The sequence below is a fragment of the Eriocheir sinensis genome, unplaced genomic scaffold (genome assembly GCF_024679095.1).
Source record: "Eriocheir sinensis breed Jianghai 21 unplaced genomic scaffold, ASM2467909v1 Scaffold446, whole genome shotgun sequence".
Taxonomy (NCBI): Eukaryota; Metazoa; Arthropoda; class Malacostraca; order Decapoda; family Varunidae; genus Eriocheir; species Eriocheir sinensis.
The window spans coordinates 327,501-340,157 of NW_026111772.1; the positions used below are offsets into that span (position 1 = coordinate 327,501).

A 12,657-nucleotide genomic window follows, 5' to 3' on the forward strand; every position below is an offset into this window, starting at 1 on the left:
AATATTCTAATATTGTCATTTAATGTTATATTTTTTACTGCGTTACCTTTTCCGTGAGAGAGAGAGAGAGAGCGCGCGTACGTCCACTCTCCGCCGCACTAACACAGATGAATATTCAGTCGCCGTGCCGAGCAAGCGAAGCGAACAAGAAACAGTTTGGGGCCGAATTTAAACCGTTGTCGAATCTGTAATGGGCTGAATTGCCAATATTTTCTTTTTCTTATATTTCTCCCTTAAAACAACAGAAAAAGAAAGGGAAGAGGGTTGGTAGGACATTTCAAAAGTGCTCGATTAGTCGTTCAATTAATATGTCCGAATTTTTAATGGGTTTCGAGTTGCTAATGTTTTCTTTATATATATATATATATATATATATATATATATATATATATATATATATATATATATATATATATATATATATATATATATATATATATATATATATTTCTTCATTAAGACACCAACGAAAAGAAAGGGAGGAGGAAAGGAAAGGTATATCAAGAGCGCTATAAAAGTCTGTCTATTTTTTTGTCCAAATTTGTAAGGGGTTTCGAGTTGCCAATGTTTTCGTTCTTCAATATTTCTTCCCTAAAACAACAACAGAAAGGAGAAAAGGGGAAGAAGGACATTTTACAAGGGCTTTGTCAGTCTTTCTATTAATCTCCCCGAATTTGTAGTGGGCTTAAAGTTGCAGGTGTTTTCTTTTTTTTATATTTCTTGCTTAAAACAGCAGCTAAGAAAAGAGTAGAGGGCAGGAAGGACATATTAAAAGAACTCTGATACCTATCAGTCTATCGAAAGATTTATTTCACTCATTGTATTTTTTCTTCTATATTTCGTCCCGTGACAAACGAAGGTAAGGAGAATATATATTTTAAAAATTCTACCAATCTTCCCCTCAGAATCCTTCAGTGTTTACTGCATTTATAGTTTCTCTCTCTCTCTCTCTCTCTCTCTCTCTCTCTCTCTCTCTCTCTCTCTCTCTCTCTCTCTCTCTCTCTCTCTCTCTCTCTCTCTCTCTCTCTCTCTCTCTCTCTCTCTCACATGCAGTCATCATGACCCTAAGGGAGAGATAGAGAGAGAGAGAGAGAGAGAGAGAGAGAGAGAGAGAGAGAGAGAGAGAGAGAGAGGGAGGCCTCACCTGTCTGCTGTGCTGGTGCCGGAAGCGTGTTAACACTCTCCAACACTGACAGGCTCCGGGCCGGGCCGTAACGGCACGGACCGGCAAAATATAATCGCCGACAATCCCAACCGGCAACTATCGGTGACGGTCCGCGCCGGTCCGTGGCCGTGTGAATACATCAACGTGTTTCCCATTGAAGAATATTTTGTCGGTACGGAACGGTACTTTCCGTGCCGGTCACTTTACGTATATAGTGAAGCCACGAGGAACTGGCGGATTGGGTGGTTTCTGCGGGGGTCTCTCCTCCCGTACCACTCTGCCACATCTCTTAAGAACATAAGAACATAAGAACGCAGGAGTCTACAAGAGGCCGGTAGGCCTGTACGAGGCAGCTTCTCTGACCCTAAGCTCCCCTGTATCTAACCCCACCTAATATCGCTGTCCATGAATTTATCTAGTCTATTTTTGAATGTGACAATTGTATTGGCACTCACCACATGACTGCTAAGCCTATTCCACTCACCCACCACCCTGTTAGTAAACCAATTTTTGCCTATGTCCCTGCTGAATCTGAATTTATCCAGTTTAAACCCATTACTTCGTGTCCTACCCGGTTCTCTTACCAACAAAACCTTATGAATGTCTCCCTTATTAAAACCCTTCATCCATTTATAAACCTCGATCATGTCTCCACGTACCCTTCGCCTTTCCAGAGAATGCAAGTTTAACTGTTTGAGTCTTCCCTCGTATGGCAAGTTTCTCAACCCCTGAATCATCTTAGTCATCCTCCTCTGCACCGATTCTAACATTCTGATATCCATTCTATAGTAAGGTGACCAGAACTGAACCGCATAGTCAAGATGAGGTCTAACTAATGCTAAATATAGTTTGAGGAAGACTTCGGGGCTTCTGTTGCTTACGCTCCTTGAAATAAATCCCAGTACCCTATTAGCTCGATTTCTAGCTTGAATGCATTGTGCCCTTGGACGGAGATCAGAGCTCACTAAGACCCCTAAATCCCTCTCGCACCCAGACCTACTTATGAGAGCGTCATTTAAGCAATAGTTATGTGAGGGGTTGTTCCTACCTACACTCAGAATACTGCACTTCCCTACATTGAACTCCATCTGCCATTTATCCGCCCAGTCATACAATTTGTTGAGTTCACCTTGGAGAATACTAGCGTCCTGATCCGACTCAATTATTCTACCGATCTTGGTATCATCTGCAAATTTACTAACATCACTACTAATTCCTGTATCTAAGTCATTGATATAAATAATAAACAAAAGTGGACCTAATACCGAACCTTGTGGGACCCCACTCGTAACACATCCCCAGTCAGATCTTTTACCTTGATTTGCACTCTTTGCCTTGACCCAGTTCAAAACTTTACCCTCTACTCCGTGAGCCTGTAATTTAAGCAACAGTCGTTGGTGAGGAACTTTGTCAAACGCTTTACTAAAATCAAGATAGATTACATCATAATTTTCATCTCTGTCAACCGCCTCAAATACTTTATTGTAGAAGGACAAGAGATTGGTGAGGCATGACCTACCTTTTGTGAACCCATGCTGCGAGTCGTGAATTAAACTATGTTTCTCTAAATGCTCCCGAATGTTCCTGGCTATTATGGACTCCAGCATCTTGCCTATAACCGATGTTAAGCTAATTGGGCGATAGTTTGAAGCAACTGACCTGTCCCCCTTTTTAAAAATCGGCGTCACATTAGCTACTTTCCATAGGCTCGGCACATAGCCAGTATTTACCGACATCTTAAAGATGTCGGTTAGTGGGTCACTGAGTAATCTCATCCTGAACTACTTGCCTGGTAATGATTATATCCCTCAATTTATCGCCATCCCCGCCCTCGTACACCTGAACTCTTTCCGGTATAGTCGTTCGATCCTCCTGTGTGAATACTGAAAGGAAGTAGTCGTTCAACAATGTACTCATATATTCGTAATTTTCTACTAGCTCCCCTGTGTTTATTTTCAGCGGTCCAATTTTCTCCCGTGTTTTTGTTCTATACATCTGAAAGAAGCCCTTATGATTACTTTTCGCCTCATTTGCTACTTTGATCTCATAGTTCCTTTTTGCTATCCTGGTGTTTTTCTTAACTAATCTAGATAGTTCGACGTACCGGCCCCTGAGATGTGTTTCACCATTCTTTATTTTTTGATAAATTCCCTTCTTTAACCCAATCTCGTGTTTTAGTCCACGAGTCATCCACTTAGAATCATTGTTTTCTTTTCTAAGTGTTCGCTGTGGTATATGCTGTCCTTGCCCCTCTACTATTACTCTAACTAAATTATTGTAAGACATTTCTATCTGGTTCTCCTGGCTCTCCAATCCGCAGTTCTGGCCCTCATGAATCCCTAAATTATCCCAGTTTACCCCTTCAAGATGTCTTCGAAGCCCCTCGTAATTTGATCTTCTAAAATCTGGCACTAACACTGGGTTTGGTTCGCGTGTTACCGCCCAGTCTAACCTAAAACGAACCGTTCTGTGGTCACTATTTCCTAACTCTCCGCCCACCTCCAACTCACGTAGCAAGTTCCCATTATTGGTTAGGACTAAGTCTAATATGTTATCTCCTCTGGTAGGCTCAGTAACTACCTGCTTAAGGAAATTATCTTGTATAACTTCAAGAAAGTCCTCGGCTTCCAGGTCACCCACTAGGTCTTCCCAGTCTATATTCCTATAATTAAAGTCCCCCATTACGCAGACATTTCTACTCATACTCGCCCTGCCAATCTCCTGTAGTAATATACTCGTGTCCTGCCTGTTAAGGTTGGGTGGCCTGTATATAACTCCTAGAGTTAGTTTTTCTTTCCCTTTGTAAACGTCCACCCAAACTGATTCTGAATCCATGTTAGTTTTGACTGAATTGTTAACTAAACATTTAAGTGAGTCTTTAACATATAGCGCAACTCCACCTCCCTTTCTGCCCCTTCTGTCTTTGTGAAACATCTTTTTTTTTTTTTTACAACAAAGGAGGCAGCTCAAGGGCACACAAAAAAAGAAAACAATAATAAAAAAAAGCCCGCTACACGCTGCTCCTCAAAAATAAACAAAAGATATGGCCGAAAGGAAGATCAAATACGGGAGGTGTCCTGATACCCTTCTCTTGAAAGAGTTCAAGTCGTAGGCAGGAGGAAATACAGATGAAGGAAGATTGTTCCAGAGTTTACCAGCGTGAGGGATGAAAGAGTGAAGATGCTGGTTAACTCTTGCATAAGAGGTTTGGACAGTATAGGGATGAGCATGAGTAGAAAGTCGAGTGCAGCGGGGTCGCGGGAGGGGGGGAGGCATGCAGTTAGCAAGTTCAGAAGAACAGTCAGCGTGGAAATATCGATAGAAGATAGAAAGAGAGGCAACATTGCGGCGGAATTTAAGAGGTAGAAGACTATCAGTATGAGGAGGAGAGCTGATGAGACGAAGAGCCTTAGCCTCCACTCTGTCCAGAAGAGCTGTGTGAGTGGAGCCCCCCCACACATGAGATGCATACTCCATACGAGGGCGGACAAGGCCCCTGTATATGGACAGCAACTGTGCAGGAGAGAAGAACTGGCGGAGACGGTACAGAACGCCCAACCTCGAGGAAGCTGATTTAATAAGAGATGAGATATGAAGTTTCCAGTTGAGATTTTGAGTTAAGGATAGACCGAGGATGTTTAGTGTTGAGGAAGGTGATAGCTGGGTGTTGTCAAAGAATAGGGGATAGTTGTTTGGAAGATTGTGTCGAGTGGATAGGTGGAGAAACTGTGTTTTTGAGGCGTTGAAGGACACCAGGTTCTTCTTGCCCCAATCGGAAATAATAGTAGGTCTGAGGCTAAGCGTTCTGCAGCCTCCAGTCTTGAGTCGTTAAGTTCCTGAAGGGTGGGTCTTCTATTAAAAGAAGTTGAGTAATGCAGAATGGAATCATCGGCGTAGGAATGGATAGGACAGTTCGTTTTGGAAAGAAGATCATCAATGAACAACAGAAAAAGAGTGGGAGATAGGATAGAACCCTGTGGGACACCACTGTTAATAGATTTAGGGGAAGAACAGTGACCGTCTACCACGGCAGAAATAGAACGGTCAGAAAGGAAACTGGAGATAAAGGTACAGAGAGAAGGATAGAAACCGTAGGAGGGTAGTTTAGAAAGCAAAGATTTGTGCCAGACCCTATCAAAAGCTTTTGATATGTCCAGCGCAATAGCAAAAGTTTCACCGAAACGGCTAAGAGAGGATGACCAAGAGTCAGTTAAGAAGGCTAGGAGATCACCAGTAGAACGCCCCTTGCGGAACCCATACTGACGATCAGATAGAAGTTCAGAAGTGGAAAGGTGCTTTTGAATCTTCCGGTTAAGGATTGATTCAAAAGCTTTAGATAGACAAGAAAGTAAAGCTATAGGACGGTAGTTTGAGGGATTGGAGCGGTCACCCTTCTTAGGTACAGGCTGTATGAAGGCATACTTCCAGCAAGAAGGAAAGGTAGATGTTGACAGGCAGAGGGGAAAGAGTTTGACCAGGCAGGGTGACAGCACGGAGGCACAGTTTTTAAGGACAATAGGAGGCACTCCATCAGGTCCATAAGCCTTCTGAGGATTGAGGCCAGAGAGTGCATAGAAATCATCATTTTGAAGAATCTTTATAACAGGCATAAAGGAGTCAGAGGGGGATGAGTAGGAGGAATATGCCCAGAATCGTCCAGAGTGGAGTTTTAGAAAAGTTTGAGAGAAGAGTTCAGCCTTAGAGCTAGATGAGACGGCAGTGTTGCCTTCAGGACTGTGGAGTGGAGAGAAAGATGAAGAAGTGAAGTTGGAGGAGATGTTTTTGGCTAGATGCCAGAAGTCACGGGAAGAGTTAGAGAAAGCAAGGTTTTGACATTTTCTATTAATGAAAGAATTTTTGGTTAGTCGGAGAATAGATTTGGCACGATTTCGGGCAGAAATGTAAAGTTCATAATTAGCATTAGTTTGAAGGCACTGGTATCTTTTGTGAGCTACCTCTCTATCATTGACAGCACGAGAACAAGCGTGATTAAACCAAGGCTTTTTAGCGTGAGGAGTAGAGAAAGAACGAGGAATGTTTGCCTCCATTCCAGAGACAATCACCTCTGTGATGCGCTGAGCACACACAGAGGGGTCTCTATCCTGGAAGCAATAATCATTCCACGGGAAATCGGAAAAGTACATCCTCAGGTCGTCCCACCGAGCTGAAGCAAAATGCCAGAAGCATCGCCTCTTCGGTGGGTCCAGAGGGTGTATAGGAGCGATAGGACAGGATACAGAAATAAGATTGTGATCGGAGGAGCCCAACGGAGAGGACAGTTTGAGAGAATAAGCAGAAGGGTTTGAGGTAAGGAAGAGGTCTAGAATGTTGGGCCGATCTCCAAGACGGTCGGGAATACGTGTAGGGTGCTGGACCAACTGCTCTAGGTTGTTGAGGATAGCAAAGTTGTAGGCTTGTTCACCAGGATGGTCAGTGAAAGAGGATGAAAGCCAAAGCTGGTGGTGAACATTGAAATCTCCTAGGATGGAGATTTCAGCGAAGGGAGAGTGGGTCAAGATGTGCTCCACTTTAGAATTCAAATAGTCAAAGAATTTTACATAGTTGGTAGAGTTAGGTGAGAGATAAACAGCACAGATGTATTTAGTAATAGAATGACAGTGAAGTCTTAACCAGATGGTGGAAAATTCAGAAGAGTCAAGGTCATGGGCACGAGAGCAAGTGATGTCGTTGCGCACGTAGGCGCAACAACCAGCTTTTTATTGAAATTTAGGATAGAGATAGTAGGAGGGAACAGAGTAGAGATTGCTGTCAGTAGCCTCAGAAACCTGTGTTTCGGTAAGGAAGAGAAGGTGAGGTTTAGAGGAGGAGAGATGATGTTCCACAGAATGAAAATTAGAGCGAAGACCGCGAATGTTGCAGAAATTGAGAAGAAAGAGGTTCGAGGAGTTATCAAGACACCTCTCGGGTCGGCAGATAGAAGGGGAGTCCTCCCTGGGGGAATTTGTGGTCCCCCCCCCCAGGCGGGGACTCCGAGGCTTGGTGTATGTGCGCCATTTTGAAATTTCAATTTTGGGAAAAGGTGTATATGTTGTGTGAATGTAGTGTGGTGTGGATAAAGAGAGGATCTGTCTTTAGAGAGCATGCTGAACTACTCTCCGGTGTTGGTGAGACAATAGGGAAACGGTTAATGAGGACATGGGAAGGGTCTTTGGAGGGCTTCAGCTCCCTTCTCACCTCCCATATATACCTCACCGGAAGTGGCTTGCGCCCGTTCGGTAGGTGTCTTCCTACCTACTCCAGCCATCTGATAACCCGTTATTTCAACTTCTGATCTAAAATTTATATTAGCAGTGTCTATCCATGTCTCAGTGATCGCTATTATGTCAAAATTTTCTGAACAAGCTTCACCCCTTAGTAAGTCTATCTTGTCTCCAGTTGTAGGATTAGAGTTAAGATGTTATGTGGACCACCATTAGCCTCCCTTCATTTCCTTCTCCTCCTCCTCTTCCTCTCTCTCTCTCTCTCTCTCTCTCTCTCTCTCTCTCTCTCTCTCTCTCTCTCTCTCTCTCTCTCTCTCTCTCTCTCTCTCTCTCTCTCTCTCTCTCTCTCTCTCTCTCTCTCTCTCTCTCTCTCTCTCTCTCTCTCTCTCTCTCTCTCTCTCTCTCTCTCTCTCTCTCTCTCTCTCTCTCTCTCTCTCTCTCTCTCTCTCTCTCTCTCTCTCTCTCTCTCTCTCTCTCTCTCTCTCTCTCTCTCTCTCTCTCTCTCTCTCTCTCTCTCTCTCTCTCTCTCTCTCTCTCTCTCTCTCTCTCTCTCTCTCTCTCTCTCTCTCTCTCTCTCTCTCTCTCTCTCTCTCTCTCTCTCTCTCTCTCTCTCTCTCTCTCTCTCTCTGTCTCTCTCTCTCTCTCTCTCTCTCTCTCTCTCTCTCTCTCTCTCTCTCTCTCTCTCTCTCTCTCTCTCTCTCTCTCTCTCTCTCTCTCTTCTTCGGGGACGAGAATACAGGCTGTCTTGGTGACCTGTTCGTCATGCACTCATGATCCAGTTTGACGCAGACTCTTTCAATAGTTCTTTCACTAACATTAGTGGCTCTTGCTGTTCTTGCAGTTACTCTTGTGAGTGGCATGATAAATCCTCTGTTGTTTTTTCGTCTAAAAAGTAATTGTTTACATTGTAAATGAATTCTTTCTCGCGGCTGTGCAGCCAACGACGTGGAGAGGCAGGGAGAGGGAGGAGAACAGAGAGGCAGCAGGCCACCCATGGGCCCACCTGCTGACCCTTCCATGACCTTGAGAGAAGTGACCTGGGCTCTAGATGTGTAGAATGACAACGTTGGAATACAACTCTGTCAAGTGTCGTGGTATTTATACAAAATATTTGTTATTATCTTAAAAACGAAACAATCTTAACGCTATATGACCTTATTGGATTATCCAATTATTTAATTAAATTTATTTAAAGGTAGTAAATAGCTGACATATGAGAGGAAGCGAGAAGTGTTGAGAGTGTGTGGCAAGGTGCGGTGCGGGGCTGACCCGCACCTCTCACCTCCCAATCCGCCAGTTCCTCCTGGATTGACTATAGTATGAGTCAGCCCGCGTTGGTTGCTTCTGGCGTGTCCTTGTCCACCACCTGCCACATCTGTGTCACCAGTTATCAGATTAGAGCCTAGGTGTGAAACGCAGCACTCGCCCTGTCGCCTTCCACGCTCTCTCTCTCTCTCTCTCTCTCTCTCTCTCTCTCTCTCTCTCTCTCTCTCTCTCTCTCTCTCTCTCTCTCTCTCTCTCTCTCTCTCTCTCTCTCTCTCTCTCTCTCTCTCTCTCTCTCTCTCTCTCTCTCTCTCTCTCTCTCTCTCTCTCTCTCTCTCTCTCTCTGTCTCTCTCTCTCTCTCTCTCTCTCTCTCTCTCTCTCTCTCTCTCTCTCTCTCTCTCTCTCTCTCTCTCTCTCTCTCTCTCTCTCTCTCTCTCTCTCTCTCTCTCTCTCTCTCTCTCTCTCTCTGAAAACTTCATATTCTGTGTGTATTTAAGTCTATAATAAAGCTCGATTGTATAGATTCCATAGAATAAAAAAATGAAAAACTGAGGAATAAGTGGTTCATCTTGTGGAAAAGAAAAAGCTAACAAAGCTTTCACCCTGGCGGCGGCCTTGGTCCAGACCGTCAGCACACTGACAACGTCGGAAAACCTTGTCAAGTGTTGTGCTATTTATACTAAATCATCGTTATTATCCTAAAAAAAAGAAACAATTTTAGCACTATATAGCCTTATTGGATTATCAAATTATTGATTAGAATAATTTAGAAGTAGTAAATAGCTGACATACGAAAGGAAGAGATAGGTGTTAGGACTGCATGGCAGAGCGGCGGGGCGGGGCTGACCCGCGCGAGCCAGCGCCAAAACGGTCTGAACAAGATGGTTTTACTATAGTCTCTCTCCTTCTCTCTCTGTTACCCCTTTCCTTCCCTCTTCCCCTCCACAGTCATTACTATAATAACCCCTTCTTCCTCTCCCCAAAACAGTCATCACTAACCCCCTCAACCTCCCTCCCGGCAGTCATCACGGTGGAGAGGCTGGTGGTCATCGTGTTCCCCTTCCAAGTGCCGCGCCTCTCCATGGCCTGGACCCGCGGCATCATGGGCGTGGTGTGGGCGTGCGTCACCCTCCTGGCCGCCCTGCCCCTGTCCGACATCCCCTACTTCAGGTGAGCGGTGCGCAGGTACACACACACGCACACACACTCACACACCCCATCCCTACCATTGTAAATTTAATTAACAGCAAGTAACTAAATGAGAGAACTTATATTCATATTCATATTAGATTAATTTATATTATACTTTATATTTATATTTTATGTACACTATGCACTTATTTTTAAAATGTAAATTTTCAGCCTCTGGCTACACACCATATGAATAAACCGTTTATCATTATTATTATCATTATTATTATTATTATTATTATTATTATTATTATTATTATTATTATTATTATTATTATTATTATTATTATTATTATTATTATTATTATTATTATTATTATTATTATTATTACTATTATTATTATTATTATACACACACACACACACACACACACACACACACACACACACACACACACACACACACACTCGGAGGTTATTCAAATATTTTCTGTCACGAAGTTTCCTTTTTCCACATATTCATATCACACACACTCTCTCTCTCTCTCTCTCTCTCTCTCTCTCTCTCTCTCTCTCTCTCTCTCTCTCTCTCTCTCTCTCTCTCTCTCTCTCTCTCTCTCTCTCTCTCTCTCTCTCTCTCTCTCTCTCTCTCTCTCTCTCTCTCTCTCTCTCTCTCTCTCTCTTTTTGTGTGTGTTTGTCTATCTATCTATCTATCTATCTATCTATCTATCTATCTATATTCATCTCTATTCATCTATCTATTCATCTATCCATCTATATAATATCTCTATCTCTATCTTTTTATTTATGTCTGAATCTAACCATCTAATTTTATCAATGTATATCTATACATATCTATCAATGTGTCTATCAATCAATCTATCTATCTATCTATCTATCTATTCATCTACCTAATATCTATATATCTGTTTATTTATGCCTCTCAATCTAACTACCTATATTTATCTATCTCTCTTTCTATATAATGTATCTCTCAGTGTTTATCAATCAATCTATATCCGTCTCTATCTATGTATCCCCCTCTCACTCCCTCGTCTTCTCACTCCTACAGGAACTTCTACGGGCGGTCCGGCGTGTGTCTGGCGCTGCACATCACGCACGAGAAGCCTAGCGGGTGGCAGTACTCCGTCTTCGTGTTCCTGGGTGAGTCTAGAGAGGCTGAGGCGAGGGATGTGTGTTAGGGATGCAGGAGAGAAGGAGCAAGGGCTGGTAGGGCGGGGGAAGGAAGGAAGAACGGTGTTTGTGGGTATGTTTAGGGGGAATGTAGTAAAAAGTAAAAGGTATAGTCGGCTGGGAAGGGCTGGTGAGGCGAGGAACGTGTGTTAGGGATGCTGGAGAGGGGGAAGAAGGGATGGTAAAGCGAGGGAATGAAGAACAAGGGTGAGCGGAGGGTATGTTTTGGGCTTTCATGGAAGTTTTGGTCTTCTCCGGGGGATTTTTTAGGACCTTGGTGGTAGTTTGACCCCTCTTCTGTACCATGAATGTGAAAAACACTCATGAGAACCAGATAAATCTTCTCTTCGGCCTTTGGAAATTATTGAAGTGAAAGGCGAAAGCGTCTGACTGGGGAAAGAGAATGGACTCGGGTACGTTTTCTGGATTTTTTAGTAAAGATTAAAAGGTATAGACGGCTGGGAGAGGCTAATGCACTGGGGAACTTGTTTTAAAGAAAGTTCAAAGAGTTCTAATGTAGTCATTTTGTTGGGAGAGAAACTCTTTAACAATTTGAGGAGTAAAAAGAGAAATGAGGATGATGTTTGCTAACTTGAAGAATGGATGGGGTAAGGCTGGGGGGTTATGAAGCTGGGGAGTGAGTACGAGTTGAGGTCTGGAGAAGGATCTAACTAGGGTCCTGGAGGCTGGGGGAGTGTGGGGAAGACCATGAGAAAAGGGGATGAAATGATGTGGTAGTGTGAGCTTGTAGAGGAGATAAAATAAAGCTGGGGATTGAGGGGAAAGGTTGAGGCTTGGGGAAGGGTCCAACTGGGGTATGGGTAGCTTGGGGGAGTGTGGGGAAGACCGTGGGGAAAGGGGATGAAATGAAGGGAAGTATGAGGTGGAAGAGGTAAAGATGAACGTGAGAAGGAAAGGAAAAAGGGGAGACAGTTATAAAAGGAAGAAAAGGAAGAGGAAAAGGAGGAAGGGAAAGAAGAACGAGAACAAGAGGAGTAGGAAAAGAGTAATGAGTGAGAGAAGGGAGGGGAAGACAGTTACAAAAATGAAGAACGGGAAAAGGAAAAGGAGCAAGGGAAAGAAGAACGAGAACAAGAGGAGTAGGAAAAGAGTAATGAGTGAGAGAAAGGAGGGGAAGAAGAAGAAGGGGAGGAAGGAAAAATAAAAAAATATAGAGAAAAACATCAAAACAAACTGACTGATCTCGTTATTTAGACAACCAAAGAGGGCGATAAAAGACTAATCGGTTTTTATGTGTGTGTGTGTGTGTGTGTGTGTGTGTGTGTGTGTGTGTGTGTGTGTGGGTGTGTGTGCATGGAGGGAGATGAAAGAGGTTTAGTTAACATCAGTATTGAGTGCAGAGTAATCAAATAAGTGTGTGCATGGTATGTGGAGATAAATTTCAATGGGCAAAATTCGGTCCATTAGTGCTTCGATTTAATTGCTGTTTGTTTGTGTTTCGCAAATAATAGCGACCTAGTCATTTATATTGTGTGTGTGTTTGTGTTTGTGATTGTGAGGGGGGAGGGGGGGGGCTGTGTGTGTGTGTGTGTGTGTGTGTGTGTGTGTGTGTGTGTGTGTGTGTGTGTGGGTGTGTGGGTTTATGTGTGTGTGTGTGTGTGTTTGTGTCTGTGGGGGAGGGGGGTTTTGTGTGTGTGTGTGTGTGTGTGTGTGTGTGTGT

The 12,657-nt window shown here is 43.5% G+C and overlaps 1 protein-coding gene across 1 annotated transcript in view; it reads left to right on the plus strand.

The window, feature by feature from the left end:
• The window catches only part of LOC126992333 (G-protein coupled receptor GRL101-like), a gene marked incomplete at its 3' end in the record, with an annotated part of 47,847 nt that overhangs the window by 20,094 nt on the left and 15,096 nt on the right, over positions 1-12,657 (plus strand). Inside the window, exons 2-3 of the mRNA XM_050851019.1 lie at positions 9,673-9,820; positions 10,855-10,946. Coding sequence (XP_050706976.1) covers positions 9,673-9,820; positions 10,855-10,946 — 240 coding nt within the window. The remainder of the gene's footprint in view (positions 1-9,672; positions 9,821-10,854; positions 10,947-12,657) is intronic.